The following is a 24,149-nucleotide window of genomic DNA, read 5'->3' as shown; positions in this document are numbered from 1 at the left end:
TCTCTGTACACACTCTCTCTAGGTGACCTAATAACATCTTTTGGATTTAAATATCACCTCTATGCGGACGACACACAAATATACTTTTCAACACCCGACCTTACACCTGCTATACAGACCAAAGTTTCTGAATGTCTCTCTGCTATATCATCCTGGATGGCCCTCCGTCGCCTTAAACTCAACATGGCTAAAACAGAGCTCCTCATACTTCCTCCCAAACCTGGCCCTACTACCTCCTTCCACATTACTGTTGGAACTACGATCATTCACCCAGTAGCCCAAGCACGCTGCCTAGGGGTCACACTCGACTCCTCTCTCACATTCGCCCCTCACATTCAAAACATTTCTAAAACTTGTCGCTTTTTCCTCCGCAATATAACAAAGATACGCCCTTTCCTCTGTTGCTCGACTGCTAAAACTCTGACTCAGGCCCTCATTCTCTCCCGTAAAAAAATAGGTGATAGTGCGCAGCTTATACCTAGTAAGACACAACCTGTGAATAGTGCACAGTGAAATAAAAAACAATATTGTTGACCTTAAAGGTGAGGATATCACTAGATGTGGGTCTGGAGCCTTTCTTGGGGGTGGCTCGACACCCCTGGAACTAGAAAAAAAACAAAAGAACAGGGCACACAACGCACATAGTGATGTAAAGTTTAAAAGGTGACTTTATGATTAAAAGTAAATAGTTCTGCGTACATCAAAGTGAAATAAACAAGCAGTTGGTTAATAGGTTTACCACACCAGGAGACAACCGGAGGCGACACTCTTCATTTGATCTCAGCAGGTGGTGGGTCAGCAAGCGTTTTGTCTGCTATTCACTCCACACTTGTGAAATCCAGAGTTCTCCGTCTCAGGGTGGCAGATGGGTCAATCCCAAGATGAAAGTCCCGGAGCACAAGGCTCAAAGCAGCATATACCAGCCTCAGTCAGTGTCCACACGGCTAGCACGCCACTCGCTTGCCTCTACTCCTCGTGGGGCGCCCGGCGATGACGTCACAAGTCGACCGTCGACTTCCGGGAGGAGTCTGCTGGAACGCACAGCATGCGGGCCGTGCTGGATGCTCACAGCGACTTGGAGTACAATGCACGTAGTGGCAAAAGTGGAATAAGCAAAAACTGACTGGCACTTACATACGGGGGAAAATGCACAAAGTGTGTTCTGAACACACAGGGGTACAGAAATACGAGCAGAGACACCAGGAAGGGTGAATAGCAGACAAAACGCTTGCTGACCCACCACCTGCTGAGATCAAATGAAGAGTGTCGCCTCCGGTTGTCTCCTGGTGTGGTAAACCTATTAACCAACTGCTTGTTTATTTCACTTTGATGTACGCAGAACTATTTACTTTTAATCATAAAGTCACCTTTTAAACTTTACATCACTATGTGCGTTGTGCGCCCTGTTCTTTTGTTTTTTGCCTCATTCTCTCCCGTCTTGATTTCTGTAACCTCCTGCTGTCCGGCCTTCCTGCCTCTCACCTGTCTCCCCTACAATCTATCCTAAATGCTGCTGCCAGAATTACTCTACTCTTTCCTAGATCTGTCTCAGCATCTCCCCTCCTGAAATCCCTCTCCTGGCTTCCAATCAAATCCCGCATCTCACACTCCATTCTTCTCCTCACTTTTAAAGCTTTACACTCTTCTGCCCCTCCTTACATCTCAGCCCTAATTTCTCGCTATGCACCATCCCGGCTCTTGCGTTCTGCTCAAGGATGTCTTCTTTCTACCCCCTTTTTATCTAAAGCCCTCTCCAGCCTTAAACCTTTTTCACTGACTGCCCCACACCTCTGGAATACCCTTCACCTCAGTACTCGACTATCCACCTTTAACACCCACCTTAAGACACACTTGCTTAAAGAAGCATACGAATAGCACTGTGAACATTCTGAACACTTGATACATAAAGCTTGGCCCCCTGCAGACGCACTTACCAGAACTCCCTTCTACTGTCTCTGTACGTTCTCCCTACCTACCAATTAGATTGTAAGCTCCTCGGGGCAGGGACTCCTCTTCCTTAATGTTATGTTTATGTCTAAAGCACTTATTCCCATGATCTGTTATTTATATTATCTGTTATTTATTCGATTACCACATGTATTACTACTGTGAAGCGCTATGTACATTAATGGCGCTATATAAATAAAGACATACAATACAATACAAATACTAATACACCCCAAAAATACATTAGTTACTTGCATATTATAGTGCAAACAACATTACAGTGCAAATGTTTCGGTCCCTATCCATGGCCATCTTCAAGTGTACAGTACTTGTCTGATTTGCTGATCCTTTTAAAGGCCACCAACTGTTTTACACAGATGTAGCAGGTGCATATCTATTTGTTTAATAAAAAGTTGTTGAAATACAATTTACAACAAATAAATGGGCACTGTTCTGTCCCAGGCTCACTGTGGCATACAGAGTAGAAACAGGCAGCTAAACTCATCTACCTTTCCAGCACACAGAGACCTTCTTGAATTTCTGAAAACTTTATTGGAGAATACAAACAGAAAAAAGGGGCACTTGGGGTAGCAGAACTAGGGAACGGCAAAAAGACAAAGCTATCCCAGTGGAGCAATGAAGGAGGAACCACTCACAATGGCTGCTGGCTTAAAAAGGAAGGTGCTACATCCAGACAAGCAGGAAATAGGGCAGGGTGAAACCAAGTGTAAGGGGTACAATGGATTATACCAAATCAGCAGCCAGATGAAGGGATTGCAAGGCAACAGGCTAAAACAGCATGGAGTTACACAGTAACACAACTAGTGGTAAGAGAACTGCAGCCATAGACAAAGAAAAACCATACAGGGGACAGAAGAGGCACCGCTTGTGCATGGTTGGATCTCAACAACTCAATATATTCACTTCGTAGTACTAATGGCTTCACATTTTCAAGATCATAAATGTCAGAGTTGTCCAGAGAGATTTTCTAATAAGATGAGGGAGATATCCCCCGTCTACACCTGACGAAGGGGTTAAGCCCCACAACGTTGTGCACTTTATTGTGTGCTATAATTAATCTATTCAAATGGACACGTCTATCTGACTCGTGGTTTAATCCGAATGTGACTGGGTGATTTCTCAGACCTCTACATCTTCCACTGACTTGGATGATAGAGCAGAGGTGCTCAACTCGTCCTCAAGCCACCCCAACAGGTCAGGTTTAGTCACCTGTGCTGTAGCAGGGACTGATTGAGTCACCTGTGCTGAGGCAGGGATGTCCAGAAAACCTGACATGTTGAGGGGGGATGGGGGGGAGGTCCTTGTGGACTGCAGTTGAGTACCCATGCCATAGATTGTATTCTCTAATTTGTGGTGCTTGAAAAACAGGGAAACATAATGACTTATCCAAGGTTACAAGGCACTAGTTCACTCACTTCAAACACAGTGCAGTTACCAATGTCCCATTCCTCTCATGGAATGATGTATTACTCTGCACTCTTGTTCGTTCTCCTCCAATTTTCTGTCCTAATGGACGCTTTGTGTTTGGTGGGAAACGCGTCCGAGGATTCGTTCTATTTTTTTATTCATGGCACTGGCCTAAATTTTTTTATTTATTTTTTGTCCAGTCTGGCTGCTTTTTCTTCTTGTGTTGTACTCATTTTTTCACCTTGATTTCTTCATCTCAGGCCTTGATTATACCAGATGCCGCTGGGCGGCAGGGCGATTTGGTGATGTCATCCACACACTGACGCCAAGCTGCATCTTGAACAAGCAGAGTAGACAGGGAGGCGTAGCGGTGAGTGGTTCGTCCTCATTGGCTGAACCACTCGTGACGCGGCAGTCGCCTGTCAAGTACAAATTCCTCTGTCTCCTCTCCAGTCTGCCGTCCTGCAGTTCCACTGGGTATGTTTACCTCAATTGGATTAATGCATTTTGTTTTTGCGCCGTACAGCGTTTTTTGGTAGAATCACGGCTTCACGGATGCACGCTATGGAGCTCCCTGTGTTCTTCCAATAGTGAGTAGCTTGTCCATTTGCCTTACAACTATGCCCTTTGCCCGCACTTATTTGCTGACTCCGTTATCGCTGATTATCTGAGGGGGGGGGGGGGGGGGTGGGACTCGCCTGCACCCGAGGACGCCGAGAAATCAGTGTCAGCCGGTAGGAAGGTTCAGTTTCTGTACCCTGGCAAACATTGGGCAAACCGCTCACGTGACGCGCTTGCGAGCGGCAAAATCAAATTTACTTGCTCTGCAATCATCTAAGCACCGAGCATGCGCGGGCGCTTGCTCACACTGGCCACACACATTGCCTCAATGTGTTTCAGAGCATCCAGTGTGAGTGCGCCCGCCCGCTCAGCGCAACCCTGACCGAGGCCTTAGCTTGCACACACCTGACAGAAGGTACAAATGTTAATATAAGGAAACTGCAGTTACAAAAGGATAAATGTGGTAGTAACTGCAGTTACAAATGGATAAATGTCTGGCTTCACATCAGGGCCGGTCTCTCAGTCCGGAGTTAGGCTAAGGCCCCGCTCCCAGAGTCAGCGCACCCGCACTGCAGACAGGCGGTGCGCTGAGATACACAGACCGCGATATGCAGTCTGTAGGGAGCGGGAGCCGGAGCGGGAGGTGGGCGGGAGTGGGAGGCTTGACAGGGAGGGGGGGCGTGGCTTGAGCGGACAGACCCGCTACTCTTCCCCCCCCCACTCCCTCCACGGACTCGGGCTGGAGCTGCTGAGGGTAACTTTAAACACAGGCAGGCACTCACGCACTCATACACACACGCGCGCACACACAGGCAGAACACTCACGCACTCATACACACACACACACACACAGACAGAGGCAGGCACTCACGCACTCGGGCACACACATACACACACAGACAGGCACGCACGCACACAGACAGGCACTCACCTGCTTTCACTCCACACTCCTCCCCGCAGCCTCTCCTCCTCCCGAAGCCTCCCCTCCCCATTGGCTCACAGCCACACCACGTGACGCGTCAACGCTAGGAAACACCATTCTCTTGAGTCTCCTAGCGGCTGACGCGCCACAGCGTGTAGTCAGCTGTGCCGCCAGGGGGGACCGGGACCGGCTCGCGAGGATTCCCCTGCTGGTGGGGAACTCGCGACATGGCCGCCCGCGCCAACGAGCGCAGCGGGACCGAGGCCTTATGCATTATTTCTCACTACATATTTTGCTTTGGGGGAAATGGTTTTGGACCTCATTGTGGATGGGGGACAGAGAGCAGGGCTGCAGACCTATGAAATCAAACTACCAGCCAGTCTCCCTTATTTGAATTCTCACACATTTTAGCATGAACGACCTTACAGGCTTCAGATCTGAAGTAGCAGACAGTGCTGCGGCTTTATTATTAACCACGAGTAGTCCCCAACAGCCGATCCGCAGTCCCTCAACCTCCAGGTACTGAGATATTTGCCATTTTATCCCCGACGGCTGAGAGATAACCACATTGCCATCAGGACACTAGTTGACGTTGCGGCTTTTCTATTGGTGACCCCGCAGCCATTTTTGTGTCAGCTTCTGACACAAATACCACAGGAACCCAGTCACCTGTGGAAGTTTGGGGACTGCGTATGAGCAGCAGGGTACTTTAAGCCACCCCTCCCCGCCCCCAATAGAATCATTTTAATTTTAACCCTTGATGTAAAAAGTGCTGAATTCAGTTAATAAGACTACATTTAAATATGCTAAAAATAATCAAGTCTAATTGGTCCAGGTTTTAGGATATCAGACGGGCCTCACAGTAATTTGGAATTTTTCTCCCTAAAAGTCAAATTATCAAGGGCAACCAAAAAAAATGATTTTAGGAGCTCTCTTCCGAGCAAATTACATTGGAATAGAAAAGCAATGACAGAGAAGAGTGAGACTACATTCAAAGCGGAGGAATCAGCTTCCAGGAAACTTAAAGTCAGTCACAATTTAGAGATTTGGGACTAAAAAAAAAGGAACTGCTTTAACCCTGGTGCTACCTTCGCTCTGGCACCGAAGGGGTGAAGGCCCCATACCAGTGCTGATGCTAGAAATGAGTGAGACTGACACGGTAAGTAAGTGAGACTCTGTGAGACACGGCACGTGCCGGTCTGTGCAACCTGGAGGTGCCCAGCAGGCGGTCACCATGGTAACGGCTGGGCTCCTACACAGGATCGCCCAGAACCCTGCAAGCCACGCCCCCTATGTGGTTTGAACCCGCCCTCACCAGCGCCCCTGGGTGTCACGTGACATCCACTTTGCTCCTCCCCTCCACAGTGAGAAAGACAAGATGTCTGCTGCCGGTGGAGGAAGGCTGTGACAGTGAGGATACACCCGGGTACCTGCGGTGAGGAGGAAGCTGCCTGTTTGTTATTGTAAGACTGTGACAGCGGTGATCAGAGAGACACCCTCCATGTACCGCTCATATCGCAGTGTGACACCCTCCCTGTACCGCTCATATCGCAGTGTGACATCCCCCTGTCTTGTCATTATATCGCAGTGTGACATCCCCCTGTCTTGTCATTATATCGCAGTGTGATGTCCCCCTGTCTTGTCATTATATCGCAGTGTGACACCCACCCTGTCTTGTCATTATATCGCAGTGTGACACCCCCTGTCTTGTCATTATATCGCAGTGTGACACCCACCCTGTCTTGTCATTATATCGCAGTGTGACACCCCCTGTCTTGTCATTATATCGCAGTGTGACACCCCCTGTCTTGTCATTATATCGCACTGGGACACCCCCCTGTCTTGTCATTATATCGCGCTGGGACAGCCCCCTGTCTTGTCATTATATCGCGCTGGGACACCCCCCTGTCTTGTCATTATATCGCACTGGGACACCGCCCTGTCTTGTCATATCGCAGTGTCACATCCCCCTGAACCGGTCATATCACACTGTGACATCCCCCTGTTTTGTCATATCGCAGCGTGACACCCCGTCTTGTCATATCTCCCCCTGTCTTGTCATTATATCGCACTGTGACACCCCCTGTCTTGTCATTATATCGCAGCGTGACATCCCCCTGTCTTGTCATTATATCGCAGCGTGACATCCCCGTCTTGTCATATCAGTGTGACATGCCCATGTCTTGTCATTATCAGTGTGACATCCCCCTGTCTTGTCCTTATATCACAGTGTGACATCTGCCCCCCCCCCCCCCACACCCTGTCATTATCACCAGTGACACATCCCCCTGTCCCTTCCTTGTATCTGGTGTGACATCCCTCCGCCTAGTAATTATCCCAGTGTAATATTGGTCCACTTTAGAGTGGCAGCCCCTGCCTTGTCCTTATTCCCAGCTTGAATGTCAAAACCACACCACCATACTCCAGTACCTGTACAGTATGTATTTTCAAAAGAGATCTGTGCAATTACTGACTAGACACTCAATGTACACACACAAACAAATGCACAATTAACTTACAATGCATTACCAGTATGTTGAATGATATCCCGTTAATGAATTGAATGTTAAGTGTGCTTGTGTTGTGTGTTTGACTTATTTACACAGGGACACCCTACCTGTCAATATTGACAGTGGGATGTTCTTTCCCCTCATCCCATCTCTGTGCTTCAACATTCCCCACCCCCTCTCCTAATGTTCTGTTGTCCTCCACTCTGCATGCGTGACATCTCCCAGTGTCACATCACCTCATACAGTGAGAGACATCTCACGCTTTTCCTCCTTCCATCCAAGGTATGGCTCCTTCCCAGCCTTTCATCAGCTGTGGCTTGTTTCCCATGTTCCTCCTGTGTCACTTTTATCCTGGCTATGACCTATTCCCTGTCACATTTCCCAGATTTATACTCTCCCCTGTCTCCCATCATGGGTGTGGTCCCCTCCACTATCCTTAATTCTCATCCGTAGTGTGTCATATGCAGCTTTTTGTCTCTTGTTACCCTGTGGGTTTGCGATGTTCCTAGCTATTGTTGATGGTCTCTGTGTGCTAGTTATGTGGTCTCAGGCATTTTTTTTGTTTATGGCTATACTGTCTATATTTGGTTAGTATGTTCATGGCAGGCTGTACAAATCCATTAGTATATTTAAATGTAATTGTACTGAATAGATACATATAACATCTCAAGCCACAAAACCTGTGTTTAAAAATAAAATATAAATATATATATATATATATCTATATCTATATCTCATAACAACATACTATGCAGTAATACAAGGAATCTGCTTTGTCTGTCAACTGCTTCATACAACCGATCAGTCAGACAAAAGCCTGGGAGAGGCAATGCAGTCATCATACTGCATGTCTTCTCAATGAGGGCACAAATACCACTGACCTACTACTGCTAATCACATAAACAAATATATATTCATGATGTGGTGGATGTAGGAGTTTGAGCTATCTGGGAATATGTGTGTTAATCACATCATTTGTCTCCTTCAAAGCAAACACACTGCACAAAAATCCAGAACTGCCATCTGATATGTGTCCTTCATAATGCCGAACCGGCCTCTCTAGCAGTGAAAGGGTTCGCTTAATAGTGTTTCTGTTTTGTTCAAGATGATAATAGTGCACATGACATATAAATATGTATACAACACACCCTTTTAAGCGCTTCGCTATGCCCTCTAAAAGCAAAATGTCATGTCACAACTGTACATTTCCAATTTGTAATACAATTGTATCACATTATACTACAGTACAGTATGTACATTTTGTTAGTAAATACAATTATGCTTTTCATGGGCTTGTTTGGTGCCATCTACTGTATATTTAATTCTGTCTCAGAAAACAATAAATTGTAATGCATATTTGTTTGAACTAAATATTACCAAGAGGGTATCCATTAATTTATTAAATGTTTTTGTGTGGAAATTATAAGGGTTAGGGGATTGTTGTGTATAATCTCACGGGTGGAAAAGCAAAGTGAACTGTCTCGATTTCCTTGAGAGCGATCTTCAACTACTTCTGCCAAGGGGCCAGATTGGAAAACATTTAAGGGTAGAAGAGCCACAAGCTTATTAAAATGTAATTTGAAAACTTGAAAAGAATATTTCAACATTTTGCCAGCATCTGTACCATATATATATATTTACATGACCTTAACTTAAAAGTGAATTTTTAGTGTGAAAAATTGCACTTGGCTGCTAATTTCATACTATTTGCTTGGGCAGATGAAAGTCCGAGGATCACATCAAGGTCCTTCATGGGCCTCCAGGTAAGAGCATTGGATAGTACATATCACAGAGGGCCTACCTTATATTGTTTTTGTACAATAGTTTTTATTTTATACTCTGTGATATTTCAGTTAAATGTGACTAATATACTTTTTTTTTTTTTAAAGTGTATATGTGTATAGATTACAAAAAGCACACACTGGTGCTAATTAACCAAACTTTCATAGTTTAAATTAGATTAAATTAGATTTCAATGTGAATAATATTTGTCAAAAAGCTTGACTCTATCTCCCTCCATTTTTTCACCTACGCAAGGTCCCTTCAAATGAATAATATCCCCCCCCCTCTATCTGTCACAATATCTATCTTTACTCGCAGTCACCACCAAAGAGATATCAAGATTTGCTTGTAGCGTCTTTAGTCGCTGTTTACCAAGAAAAATATGAACTTAACACACAAATGTATTGTAGCGAAATGTGTCTGAAAATGTAATCACTCTCCGTAGCGTACAAAGATAAATCAGAACTCAAAGCATTACTTATTCAATTTTAGATTTAATATACAAAATAGTACAGTGCTTAGGTTACATAGAAAATGTGTACAAGCGCATCAATAATTGTGTGTAGTATGAATCATGATTATACGGTCATAATAGACCTATAGTGAAAATATATAACATATATAAAATGTAAAACGCAGTTAAACGAATACTGTTTAACATATACTTGTGAGTTATCAACCATGTAAGTGATGGAAAATAAATTAACACCACAGTGCAAAAAAATTGTGAAAAACTTCTCTGTAAGTAGAGGGTCTGCAGCTACACTGGAAAAGCTAAGGTCAGGGTAACGCCAGCTAAATAGATCAAAAAAGAAGAAAGCGCAAAACCCTCATAGTGTAGTATATAACAATCAAGTTTATGTAAAAAAGGTAGATATGCACGTACAGAATAGAAAATTAAATGAGCGTGTAGGTATAAAAACCAACAAAGGACAGTATGCTTCACTGTCTGTTGCACAGGAACCACAGTGAGTGCCACGTTCTCTTTCACGGTCTGAGTTATGGCTGCAGTGGTTCGCCCCCACCTTCCTATCCCTCCAGGAACCAGAGCAGTCAGGGCCAGACAGATAGATGGAGGAACGCAGATCGGAACCCGCTCTCTCCAGCAGCTGCACTACACAGACACTGCGTGTGTCTTCCTCCGGCCGTCACAGCCCAGGGAAGGAGCTCTGTACGTCAGTGGGCGGCACCACCTGATGACGTAATCCGCGTCACACCCAATCTCGGCTCAGAGCACGGAAGGGAGACAACACATATGAATAAAAGTCCAGAAAAGCTCAACTGAGCTAAGTAGACCCAATAAATTTATCAGATCACAATATTTAAAGCGCTGCATTGCTGTGCCCGTGTAGAGACTGTGTTGTCTCCCTTCCACGATCTGTGCTGAGATTGGCTGTGACGCTGATTACGTGAAATGTCTCCGGACAAAGCTCTTTCAATCTCTACCCATCTATGGTGGTCCCCCAATGCGTGCCACATTATTATTTATTTCAAGTGTGATGCTAAGTAATACTTAGTGATATTTGGAACTGCTACTCCCCCCCTCTCTTCTGAGGACATAAGTACTGCCCTAACTATTCTTTGTCTCTTGTTCTGCCAGATTAAATCAAAACATTTGTTTTGTATGTCTTTCAGGGTCTTATAGGACACTGGAATCGGGAGAGTCTGGAAATAGTAGTGAGGGTAGAATATTCATTTTTTAGTGAGCACGCTCGGCCCAGCCATGAAACCTGGTAATTGTCCCATGAGGTCAGGTCTTCCTTGATCTGTGTATTTAGCTCTGGATAGTTATGTTTTATATAACGTTCTATATGGGCTTGTCAGATATAAGCCTAAATATTTTAGCCGGGACTCCTTCCATCGATAATTGAAATTCGCTTTTATAAGTATCAGTTCGTTAGTAGGGAGAGTCAGATTTTAAAGCTTCCGATTTTGTATGAATTTATCTTGCATCCTGAGAGGGACCTGAATTCTGTCAGCATCGCGTGTAGATTATCAGGAATTGGGAAAAGAGAACCCTTTTGAAAGCACTCTGTGTGTCTGAATGTAAGATGAGGGAATTAAAAAAATTATTATAATCAAAGAAATATAAAAATAGGATACACTTGGTAAAGTGAAGTCTATGACCAACAGGTGAACAGAATACACAAACAAATAAACATATACGCTATATATACAAACGGTAGTTGTCAGTCACAATGGGTGAACATACCTTTACCATTTAATGAAATCATTGGACTCCTCCAATGAGAGGTAAAGTGGTATGCTTAGAGTGTACTGGCAACCAGATAAATGCTTGTTATAAACTAAAGACGTAACAACATGAGTAATAATAAAAACCTGTATCAATACAAACAGGTAAGCACATATAGGTGCCTATAATGGTAAGTCACGTGTTCATGCAACCAGTAATCTATCTAAACAGAAATATTGCAAATAGATACAATGTACATATGCAATACATTCTTATGATAACATCTCTGTTTCTGTTTGGAATGTTGCTGCGTGGGACAGAGCCCACAGAGCCCTCACCCATCATTAGAGTATCCTCTTTGAGGTCTGGGACTAGGGATTTAAACAACCTGCAGATATATTGTTGTAAGTCCACCATTGGAACAGATTCGGGGATATTTCTGATCCTTAGAATTTGGCGTCTTTCCCTGTTCTCAAGGTCTTCTACATTATCTTTGAACTGGGAGAATTCAGATGAGATCCCAGAAACCTCCTCCTCCAAGTTGGTTTGTCTTTGGAGGGAGTCCGCCATTTTTACCTCCAATTTTCCGGTTCTGGGCCCCAAAGCCGCTATTTCTTGTTTAAGGTCAGAGACAGCCTTTTGAATTTCACGTTGGATCGTTGACAAATTTATTTGAAATAATGCTTCCAGATCTACTTTTGTTATCCTTGTTTCTTGCGTCTGGATTTGGGGGTGACCCCGAGCGTCCGCTCTGGGAGCCTCCGTCTTTTTGACTTTCGCCTGGCATAATATTCTTCGTGAAGTGTTTGGTCACTTCTTGAGTGGCTGGTCTCTTGGCTTTTGTTGATGGCATCTTTATTGACAAATTACGTATATGTACTGCATGTGACTTTAAGGATTATGCTTTTCTTTCGTTATATGCTTGTTGGTCTGGGTGGGTGCAGGTTGACGGAGCAAATACTTTATAAGTTGCCATCTCCTTGCTTAGCATGTCTCTCTTAGGCCGAGTCCATAGGACAGGCCGCGCTGAGCCGTGCGGACGCTCAGCGCTGAGCCGCCGCATCCTCAATGAGGATGCCTTGAGAGGGGGCTCACGCGAGCGTCCGCAGGCGTGCGGAGGCTTTGGAGTTTTCAGCCGAGCGCCAAGCTGTTTTTCAGCGCGCTGTCGGCTGAAAACATCCAATCAGCCTGAAGCAGCGTCAACGTCACGGCGCCGTGATGTCGGCGCAGTGACGTTGATGTCAGTGCGTCGCGGGCGATTGGCCCAGCGACGTCACTGCCCCGCCTCCAACCACCTCCCCCCGGCTCCCTTCGCGCACGCTGGCTCGCCTGCAAGTCCTTGGAATCGCGCTGACTTAAGCAGGCGAGCCTCAGCGTTAGCGCTCCTCCGCTCTCCTGAAGCCTCTATGGCCCCGGCCTTAGACTTCCCGATGCCCCCAGTCCAGAACTGGCTGTAGACGTCACCCTCTGCCTACGTCAGCAACTCCTGTGCTTCAGGGCAAAATGGCTGCCCCTCCCCCCTCTCCCGCACCAGCCCCCCGCAGGTATGAATATCACTGGGGGTGAAGGGAAACACGTGGGATGCCTTCAAGGCTTAGGCTCTTTAGAACTGTTTATTTGGGGGGGGGGGGGGAATTTATTTCTGCTTTATTGTCTTTTGGGAGGCCGATGTATAAGGATCTATTGTAGTCTCCTTGTGCCAATTTGACTGGGGCGAGGTTTGTGCTGCAGGGGAAGCGCCTCTTACTTTTTCCTGCTTTTCTATAATGACTGTTTTGTGTCGACGGCGTTAGGCTTGTACGCTCGTTTGAATGGGTCTCCATTATAGGCCCCTGAAACGTGGCTTCTCCAACTAGGCCCCAAAGCGTTGTTTTTATTAAAGTATCTTGGCAATGTTCAAATTGATCAATTTTAGCATCAAAATAGTCATGGCTACCCAGGCTGTTCAGCTATGCATGCCATTGATCCATATGATTGAAACTGGACCCGGATTTGATTGGATTATTGATCCCTGCTTGTGGAGCTGCAGTCTCATGCATCCATCTTGGTCTAGCTCCAGACCACGCCGAATTTCTGCTTTTATATCTGAATTTTATGGCTTATAGCTAACTTCCTGCATTGGAACTTGGCCAACTCCTGGACATATTTTGAAACCCCCCTTCTCATCAAGCTGCAGCGAGTGATATTTTTATGACTTTAGGAAAAAAAGAACTTTTAAAAAGCTGCCTGGATATATAAAATGTCCCATATCTTTATTCATATATTACTTATAAGAATGCCATGTTTACTGTTGCATCTGTATAATTAAAATGCACCCATGGATATAAAATATGGCCACACAACTTCTACTATTGCATGAGAAAACTACTATCGGAGATATAACATAGACCAACCTGCCATTGTTGGTATTAATTTAATCGGCTGATCGCAACTGTTACAAAGCTTCATCTGTAATTCTCGTGTATTGTTGTTAGATGTATGATATCTTTATATTTAGTAAATCTACACAATTCAGTAATACCTTCCTGACCACACACCTTGATATTTACAGACTCTTTCAGGAATCCCTTTTAAAATACATAAGAGGGTTTTTGTTTATTTCTACGTCAGAAGAATTGCAACGCCAGGTTTCAATCGGCTAAGTTCCAAAACCAGGCATTTACCTTCGATAACCACATTTCTGGACTAACACAGAAACGGGCAGGGCCAGTGGCCTGATCTGCCATAAAACCATTCATGTATTTTTAATGCAATCTACAACTAAAATTAACCTCTGGTGTGCCAGATTTATTACAATACTGAATATTTTCTGGTATTTTTATTTCATGGAGAGAGATACTTTTGAGTTCCCACAGGGTATTTCCAGGAGTCTTAGTGCAGCTGTTTGAATCTGACCAATAAGACATATATGAAATATAAACAAAAAGAGAGAGCATGCTCCATGGTAACATTGTTATTAATTTAATATTGTTCTTAATAAAGACTTGAAATTGATTTGAAAAATATATAAACAATTGTAACCTCTCTACTTTTAGCTCTGACTTATGACTATTGCTGAGGTTGGGGCCTGAGTCCCTGTTAATAACTTACTGGGCCACACATGGTATACGGTCAGACAGTAAGAAGTATACGGACACATTATACAGGTGGCACAACTAGTTTACTTATCCACTACCAAGTCTGGTACCTTGTGATCCTCAGCCGAGGGACACTACACACAGTATACAAATACAGCAGAATCCAAAAATGTAGAAAAAATAAGGCGCAAACTTAAACTGGTGACAATAAACAAATACTTAATGTGCAATATATTTAAATGATTCCTCTAGGCACCGCCTAGATCCCAGCATGACTCCAGAAGTAGCCTACTGATTTGGCGAAACACATTGGGCTTTTTGGACCTTGGTGGCCACCATACCAACCCCTCGACAATACAGCGCTTACGTCAGAGATCTCTGGTGTGCCTGCTAGCGAGGGAAGCAGACGGGAAAGACTCCGTGTGGATGACCTTACAGCAGGGGAGCGGAAACTTTTTGTGCTGCGCCCCCCTGTCTCTCTGCCCCCGGCTCTCACGCCCCCTGCCTACCTTTATCCGCGTCAGATGACGCTGCGTGGGCGTGTGACGTCAGGTCACATGGTGCCGCGGCGTCTATTGATGCCGCGTTGCCATGGCGACGCAACACAGACTGCTTAATCCCGGTATGTAAACAGTTGCAGGGGCCTCAGGCGATTCCCCCGGCATTTAATTTAAATGCCTGGGGGAAGAGCGCGGGGCCTCTGCAACTGCCCGTGCCCCCCCAGCACAATCTCCGCCCCCCCTGGGGGTCGCGCCCCCCACTTTGCGCACCGCTGCCTTACAGGACAGGAATACAAGCTGCTGACGAGAGCCGAGTTAGGGTTGGAGTGTGCCCCAAGTCACTCCCTGCACGCTACCTTGGGGGAGAGTGTGAGTTTACTGTATCCCCACTGTGTTGTTTGCTGCTTGGAGATAAAACGTTATTGCACCAGCATTTCTGTATGCGTTTCTTCCCACATGTATCAGTGATGGTGATTTGATTCATGATGCCCTGGTTCAACGTAGGAGTGTGCAGCATCATCGTTTAGCAGGGCTGGTATCATTAGTTACTTTGTAATCACTATCACTTTTATCCCATTTCACCTTTATTCAGTTTGCGCCGTAAACACTCATTTATTCACTCAAAATCCCCAAATGATGCTGCGCTGGCGTGAGTCAGTCAGCGGTGTATTAGCCACCCAATCCTGGATATGTTTGCTTGTGATGGTGCCGGCACACGGTGGGAGCTCGTTATGTACTAACTGTTGCCGGTCTGTACTTCGAAAAGAGTGCTTCTGTACCACTGTGCATTGTAGACTTTGAGGATCCTCTGACGATTCTTTAACCCTCGACCATGTCTGATACTGTAGCTCTCTGCTCTGGCTGCCACGTGCATTCTCTGCAATCCTCGGCCAAACCTGATAGCCCTCAGGTCAGCACAGATCTGACTCAACATGGCCATCCCCCTTTTTTAAGGCTCCTCGCCTCATAATCCCTCCTCTTCCACAGCCGTTATTGGCTGCTCGTGTCCATTACAGTCGCATACCCAGAGCATACTGGAGAGGAACCTGCCAGGGGGCAGTATGAGTGTGTGGAGCTTAACACACGGGGTTACAGCCTACCCTCTCCAAGCAAAATGTTAATGTCCTCATCAACCAGGTTATAGTCCTGGTGGCACATGACATAACTATCTAACACATCTTACTTTCTAGATACATACTGTAGAATTATAGGTAGTGTGGAACCAACACACATCCAATTTTTTGCAGATTGCACTAATGATGCACCACATGGTCCTACAGCTCCCAGGGTCGCCTATCTCTTGGGTCATAGGTACCACCCATTTTGCCACACTAACCACGAGAATCTCTAGATACCCCTGGAGAATCATAGGTCAGTCTAATGGGGTTTCTAGTCTCCCTTTTTTGGACATGTTCTGCAGACCTTACTCTTGAGGGGGGCTCGCAACTAGCTAGCACTAATACATCTTCCGTTTCGCTATACTGTTCAATGGGACCCACTGGGGGGAATTCCTCTGCTTCGGGATCCAACTCTGTGATAATATCTCTGTCCTGAGGCCCCTGCTGGTTGCATTGTGGACTGCCCTACACCTCTGGAATGCCCTTCCCCTCAATACCTGACTAGCACCCTCTCTATCCTCATTTAAGACCCTCCTTTAGACACACTTGGTTAAAGAAGCATATGAGTAGCACCATGGATAATACTAGACACACAATACATAAAGCTTGACCCCCTGCAGACACACGTGAATGTCCTCCTACTGTCTCTGTACGTTCTCCCTACCTACCAATTAGATTGTAAGCTCCTCGGAGCAGGGACTCGTCTTCCTAAATGATACTTTTATGTCTGAAGCACTTATTCCCATGACCTGTTATTTATATGATTATCACATGTATTACTACTGTGAAGCGCTATGTACATTAATGGCGCTATATAAATAAAGACATACATACATACAGCGGCCGTTATTCAAACACTTCACGCGTTGTATACCTCGGAATACCCATGTCAGCGGGATTTCTTCCAACCGTACCGCCTTAAGACGCGAGTGCAGAAAATGGCTTTTTAGTGTTCTGGTTTTTAAACACCTGAAATTGACACAGTAGCACAGTACTGTGCACATTACAATTCATTCATTTTATTGCACACAAAGAAACAGAACCCATGAAATTCCAACAAAGCAACCGCGATAAACACGTGTGCCTGGGGCGATAGGCGGCGTTAATTCCGTGTGGAATACAGCAGAGCACACGAAAACGGCTCCGTGATTTGTTCGAATAATGACTGCTGCATCTGTACATACACCTTGAGGACCATGCCGCTGTTCCTGATCCAGGATATTCGATAAGTGCCCTATCATTCTCCCTCCTTTTGGTATCCCTCATCCTGATCCGACTCCTTATCAATGTCCTGCCTATAGTGGCTTGGTGGGCTACTCCCAGGAGGACCCTGTCCTCGGTTTAGTCAATTACTTCTCCTAGGCCGACTTGCTACTCCTGGAATACTTTCTTTCTCAGGGCATCACACCAACTGACCTGTTGGCAGGAGATGATTCTTATGCAGGTTCTTCTCTGGTCCACTTCCTTTTTCGGATTTCCAGCGATTCGCTATTTTGTGTTTACCATGTATGCCCAGGTTTTGGATATGGACTCTGTCATGCACGTGTAGCTTTTGCTCGATTACTCTTTTGCTATAACGGCCTTTATTTACCCAATTGTTTGTATTGGCAGCAGTTGTGGCCAGTCTGTATGCTTCTTGCAACTGTTCCTTGAGTCTCTGTACATACTGCATGTGCGTGGATGGAGATGTGCCATCTGCCACTACTCCAAAACACGGGTCAATGGGTAATTGGGCTTCCAGTACAAACATCAAGTAATACGAATATCCTGTAGTTATTTCGGGTGCAGTTATATGCATGTACCAGGTGGTGCACATGCTAACTCCATAGTTTCTTCCATGAGTATTTAATGTGCCCATCATATTCAATAGGGTCCTATTGAATCTCACGGGTTGAGTATCCCCCTGTGGGTGGTAAGGCATTGTTCGTGATTTATTTATTTATTTTAATCCCGCAGGGGCGCAGTAGTTCGTTGATGTGTTGACTTTCAAAGGCCCGCCCTTGATCGATATGCATCATAGCCGGCAATCCATAATTGACAAAGTACTTGTCCCACAGCACCTTGGCGACAGGAGACTATGAATCTTCTCTGGCGTAAGCCCAATCTCAAAAAGTTAGAGATCTCTGTGGCTTGCTCTAGCCAACATTCAAAGTTGTTTGAAAGTTGAATCTCATCAATGATTTTCTAACATTAATTTTCTAACGTTAAAAGTTCTAACATTTGGAAATGTTAGAACTTTTTTATCTATCTATCTAATCATGCACATATATATATATATATATATATATATATATATATATACACACACACACACACACACACACACACACACACACACACACACACACACACACACACACACACACACGTCAACCCCGTTATAACGCGGTCATCAGGGACCACCCAATCCGACCTCGCTATAACCCGGATCGCTCTAATTTTTTTTTTAAATGGCCGCCGCGCGCCCGATCGGGAGGAGGCGGAGTGAGGCGCAAGCAGCCACCGCACTACCCCAGCAGCTACCGCACTACCCCAGCAGCCACCGCACTACCCCAGCAGTCCCACACGATGCCCCAGCAGCAGCACTACCAGAGGTGGGGGGATGCTGTGTGCTGGCTGTGTGCCTGTGGTTAAAAAAAACCAAAACATTTTTTTACATTTCGGGGTCCACGCTCAAACCGCGCTATAACCGGGTTAAGAGATTAGAATATATATATATATATATATATTCTATCTCTCTCTCTCTCTCTCTCTCTCTCTCTCTCTCTCTCTCTCTCTCTCTCTCTCTCTCTGTCTCTGTGATTATATATATATATATATATATATATATATATATATATATATATATATATATATATATATATATATATATACATACACACACACACACACACACACACACTATTCTCTACTTGTTTGTGTTTCAATAATTCACAGTGTTTTCTTATTAGAAAATCATTGAAATAACACTGAGTCACTTTGTTTTGTAATTACTGTAAGCACTTAAAGTGCTTTGTCAATAGATGAAATAGCCATTTACCAAATAGTGACAGGTTTATCTGAGTGATTTCCCAATTAACCTGTTCTTGTAGTCTGAAATATGTCAGTACATTTTATGGTGATTATTCATCAAAGTATTTTGTTCAACAATTGCGTGCCATAAACAGCCTATTTTATCAAATGAATGCTAAATGTCCTTAATTAAAGACATTGTGTTTGCTGATTTTTTGGGGATATAGTGTGAAAGAGGAGAAACCTATTGGTTAAAATTCCCAAGTTTTCTAATACTAGATTGACTAAACAAGAGGTTATCAAACCTGTTTAGGGGATCATTAACCACAGTAGGTCCCTGGAATAACCAATGCATTTCAGTGCCCCTAATTTCTATATCAATAGGATATGAATGGTTGGCCATAAAAAGACTGGTCTGGCTCAGAACTCTAACGAGCTGTGAGGACCACCATGATAACGGTGTTAGATCAGGTGGGAAAATGCATGGTGACGTGATCACAAGCTGTGCATCACTAATGCAAAATGTGTTGTGTCATCGGAATAGGATATACAGTATGGATATGGTCGTGTGTATGTATATATATACATTCACACACTCGCACATCACACACAGTCATACATACCCCTACACTGTGTGTCTGTACACACACATATATATTGTAGCAGGTTGATTGTGGTTAGTGAAGAGGCAACACAATTCTTTCGGTAAAATAATATGCTGGTGGTTTTATTTGTCCAAAAATTTAACAAAACAATGGGTGCTCTGTCCCTTTAAGTAAAACAAAACATAAACCAAAAGCCTATCCCCGTTAGAGTGAACTTTTTGTTTAGTTAGTTCCCCTATCTACCTGGCTGGTTAGCTAAACTAGACTAGACCAACAATATTCAGTAACACCACGTGGCTCCTTACCTGGGAGCTTTATTCCATTTGGGACAGCATAAATATGAGCAGCCTGTGTCGGTCTGTCAGCTCTTTTCTGTCCTCTCCATGTCTGAGAGAGATTGCCGCCCCAGAGGCATTTCCTCTTCCTTTTTTAAAAGCAGATGAGCTCACTTAATTAGGATCCCCTGTGGACTAGTCAGTGGGGTTAACTCCTCGCATACTCTGGAAAGCAGGCATACTGTCACCTCCTACTAATGTATACAGAGCCTGACTGTCAAAATATATATACACACACGTTATGGTATGTAAAAAAAGTGACAAAAACTCCACAGCAAAGCATATAGCAAATGGAAATATTACTGTATGCTCATTTGCATGTCTTTGACAAGTCTGCAACCCCGCCTTTCACCATTATCACCCAGCACTTCCACTGCAGCAAGGGATTCTGGGAAATGACATGCAAATTAGGTAAAATAAGTCAATGGTCAATGCAAATAAGGTCAAAACAGTCTGTCTGTGGGTGGGTTTGCTGGCTATGCTTCTTAACCCTGGCTGTGCTCAAAGCTGTGACCATGCAGCAAGCTTAAGCACATAGGGAACCATATTTATGGTTTTAAGCAAAAGGTGGCACTGTGTGCTCATTTGCATGTCATTTCCCAGAATCCCTTGCTGCAGTGGAAGTGCTGTGTGCTGGGTGATAATGGTGAAAGGCGGGGTTGCAGACCTGTCTAAGACATGCAAATGAGCATACAGTAATATTTCCATTTGAGATATCTATATCTAATAAGGAAAAAAGACACACTGCGCAAATCCCATACAATATCAAACTCAATAAATGCAATAAAACCACATATATCGGAAGGTAATAACCCTTACAATTCCACATGTGGCGACAGCCTCTGAAAAATCAAATCTGACTGGCTACCAAATTTTTGGTTGCTCCGTCGGGTCATGCTTAATATAAGCGCTTGCGACGGTGACAATGCTTCTGTTTGGAGCAACGTCGCCAGGCACTATAAGCGCAGCCTTACTGTGTACTAAGATGTCGACACTTCCTGGTTTAATGCGTCTCGCTGTGTACACACACACACACACACACACACTGTGGAAAAATAATAATAAAACAAGCACATTAATTGATCCTTGAATTTTAGAAACAAAAAAGTTAACATCTGAAAGTGTCATCTGGCCTGACATGCGTGAAGTAACTCAAAGGCCAGTTATGTAGGCCGCTTTGAAAGAAGATGTTACAACAGGAGCTCATGCTCTGGAGCTAGGCTCCCTGACAATGTGAGCTAGTACTTAACAGGAAGGATGGGGGGACGAGCCTCCCAACAGAGGTGGTGGAGGCTAATCCTGCAAGGGAATTGAAAACATGCTTGGGATAGACACAATTTAAGAAATATGATGAGGTAAAGATCTAACGAAATTGGAGGTTTTGCAGAATATACAGATGCAGCGCTATGGGCGGTCGCTTGCCTGCGAGCATGGCAACCGCGCAATGCCTTGACAGTCTGCGCCACACCGCTTATGTCCCATTGGGATTAACACAGCGGGGGTCCTTGCGTCTGAATGGGACACGCGCTGTGTGAATTCTATCGGGCTGCACTTGTCTGTAAGTGACGCGTAGTAAGAGTGAGACTGAATCAGTCACTCTCCCTGCCCGCCTCTATTAGGCGATTGTATGGCTTTTATTTTATTTTAAGAAATCTGTATTGGAGCAGGGGCACAATCGCATTCATTTCAGGTTCGGGGACCCCCTGCTTCCTGAGTTACAGGCTTAGTTACGAGGTGCCGGTATCCCCCTGCTTTTTTTAATTGTCCCGCACGTGGGCCGTGAGGTGGGAGAATTTAAACATGGGGATACAGACACACCATACCGGCCTGTAAGGGCCGTTCTATGCAGTGTGCGGCCGTGCGTGCCTGTGCGAACGCGCGTGCACGTGCCGCACGCTTTTTGTGGGTATACAGTCCGTGCTTTCAGGACCGACGGGAAGGTGTGTGTGTGTGTGTGTGTGTGTGTGTGTGTGTGTGTGTGTGTGTGTGTGTGTGATTTATTATTAAAAAAAAAATTACATTTGTAAAAATAAAATATTTATTAACATTGTGCATACATACACATGCAGAAATACACACACACACACATACTGTATACATACATTTCAGCGGAGGTAGCGGCGCAAAATCTTTATTTTCCTACTCTTCCCCTGTCTCCCGGCTGCACTCTCACTGCCGTGCATGCGCGCGGTCCTATTATAGAAAGGTTGACTAACCTCAGCCATGTATAATTGCCGTGCGCGCACGTTGCAGCAAGCACACGCACTATAGAACAGCCCTAACTCTTGAACCAGGGGGTCCCCAGACCTGAAATTAATGCGATTCTGCTACGGAGACCCCCTGCTTCAATACCGTGTTATTAAAATAAAATAAAAGCCGTGCGATCGCCTATTAGAGGGGCGTAGGTAGAGTGACTGATTCAATCTCACTGTGCGTCTCGTACAGACAGGTGCAGCCCAGTAGGATTCACACAGCGCGAGTCCCATTCAGATGCATGGACCCCCTCTGTGTTAATCCCGACGGGCCATTAAGTCTCCGTACTGAGACCGCGAGCACAGATTGAAAAAATACGGGGCCACAGCGGGTTTAGGGTGTCGGCGCAACCTACAATAGTGCTGCATCTGTAGGAAAATGGGCAGAGTAGATTGGCCAAGTAGTTCCTAACTGTTGTCTGTTTTTTGTTTCTATATAATACGTAATTATATGTATATATTCCAATATATTAACCTGCAACGTTCTCTAGTATTTGTGTGCATTAAATATTTAAGTAAAATCCATTTAATGGACATGACCTCTAATGTGAGTTTTCTGAGTGTCTTGTTGACTACAAATCCCAGAAATAATTGCAGAATCCTTTACTTAAGTAGCTGTTAAAAATAAAAAAAAATAAAGTACTATTCTATACTTTTATTGATTTAGTGTTATTCCAGTCCCAGTTTCATTTGAATCATTCAAGAACAATGTTTTTAAATGTTACATGATTGAGTGTAACCCGTGTTTTCTAAGCAGAATTACAACAACAGAAAAGTCTAAATATTGTTTTTCTTTAAAAAAAAAAAAAAAAAGTAATTTAACCAATTTATATATGCTTTTATTTGCAGTTGTTTACAGCTGTTGCAGACCCCGACACACACCCAGGGACATGGCGGGCCTGGGTCCTCAGACCCTGCTGACCTACGTGGAAGAGGGGAACATTGCTGCGCTGAAAACGCTCCTGGAAAAGTGCAAGGATGTGGACGAAAGAAATGAGGTATTAAATTAAATGCACAGATTCTCAAATCACCCTGCGGAGACCAGCAGCCACAGCAGCAAGCGTTCAAAGCATTTGCAAAGCTGCATGGGATGTTTCATTTGCATATGACTAATACAAGGGTGGCCAACTCCAGTCCTCAAGGGCCACCAACAGGTCAGATATTCAGGATATCCCTGCTTCAGCACAGGTGACTTAGTCTTTGAATTAGCCTCTGATTGAGCCACCTGTGCTGAAGCTGGGATGGTGGCCCTTGAGGACTGGAATTGGCCACTCCTGGTCTAGTATTTTTCATTTGCTGTGCGTAGAAACTTGTTCCATCTCAGGACCATGAGGAGAGGTGTGAGACTTGGAGATTCCATGTATCCTGGTATATTCTGGAGTAAAGTTCATATTTATGTTTTTGTTTTTTTTTAAAAAATTTTTTTAGGCCTAGATTGGATTGTGCTGTGTTAATTTTATTGATATTGTGCAAAAACTAATAACTTGATCAATACATTATGCTTTTTCGTTAGCATTCACAGAGTTGTCTCTGAAGACCTGCCATAGTTTCTTCCTCTGGTCTATTTGGCATGGTCTACAACAGTCTCCTCAATCCTTTTTCCACAAGGAAGATGATTACATTGCTCACAACTTCCCATCAGTTTATCAATAAGCAAGTTCAGTAATGTGACTATGAAACTGGTTAGGGTGCTAGTTAGCCGTATTAGTCCTGGAAAGGGTCACTTTGTAAGCTAAACACCTCCTTCACGAATCAATACCCCAGATGGACAATACCCCAGCTGCGGTATGCTAATCTTCTAAACACCTCATTCACAGAGGAAGGGTCCTGCTGTGGTGAACCTGCAGTCTTAAAGGCTACAAAGTTTAAACATATAAATAAATAAATCTGATTAAATATGTAATAC

The 24,149-nt window shown here is 44.4% G+C and overlaps 1 protein-coding gene across 8 annotated transcripts in view; it reads left to right on the top strand.

The window, feature by feature from the left end:
* Positions 1-6,174: 6,174 nt before the first annotated feature.
* Positions 6,175-24,149, top strand: part of KIDINS220 (kinase D interacting substrate 220) — a 175,620-nt gene continuing 157,645 nt past the window's right edge. For 7 of the 8 annotated variants that reach the window (XM_075598322.1, XM_075598321.1, XM_075598320.1 and 4 more), the window contains exons 1-2: positions 6,175-6,293; positions 23,093-23,241. In XM_075598322.1, the coding sequence (XP_075454437.1) occupies positions 23,134-23,241 (108 nt within the window). In that variant the 5' untranslated portion in view covers positions 6,175-6,293; positions 23,093-23,133. Of the gene's footprint in view, positions 6,322-23,092; positions 23,242-24,149 lie in introns of all 8 variants that reach the window. The other variant, XM_075598316.1, reaches the window with a different exon arrangement.

The sequence above is a fragment of the Ascaphus truei genome, chromosome 4 (assembly GCF_040206685.1).
Source record: "Ascaphus truei isolate aAscTru1 chromosome 4, aAscTru1.hap1, whole genome shotgun sequence".
Lineage (NCBI taxonomy): Eukaryota > Metazoa > Chordata > Amphibia > Anura > Ascaphidae > Ascaphus > Ascaphus truei.
Note: the sequence above shows the minus strand (reverse complement) of the source record. Positions and strands in the feature narration are given on the sequence as shown.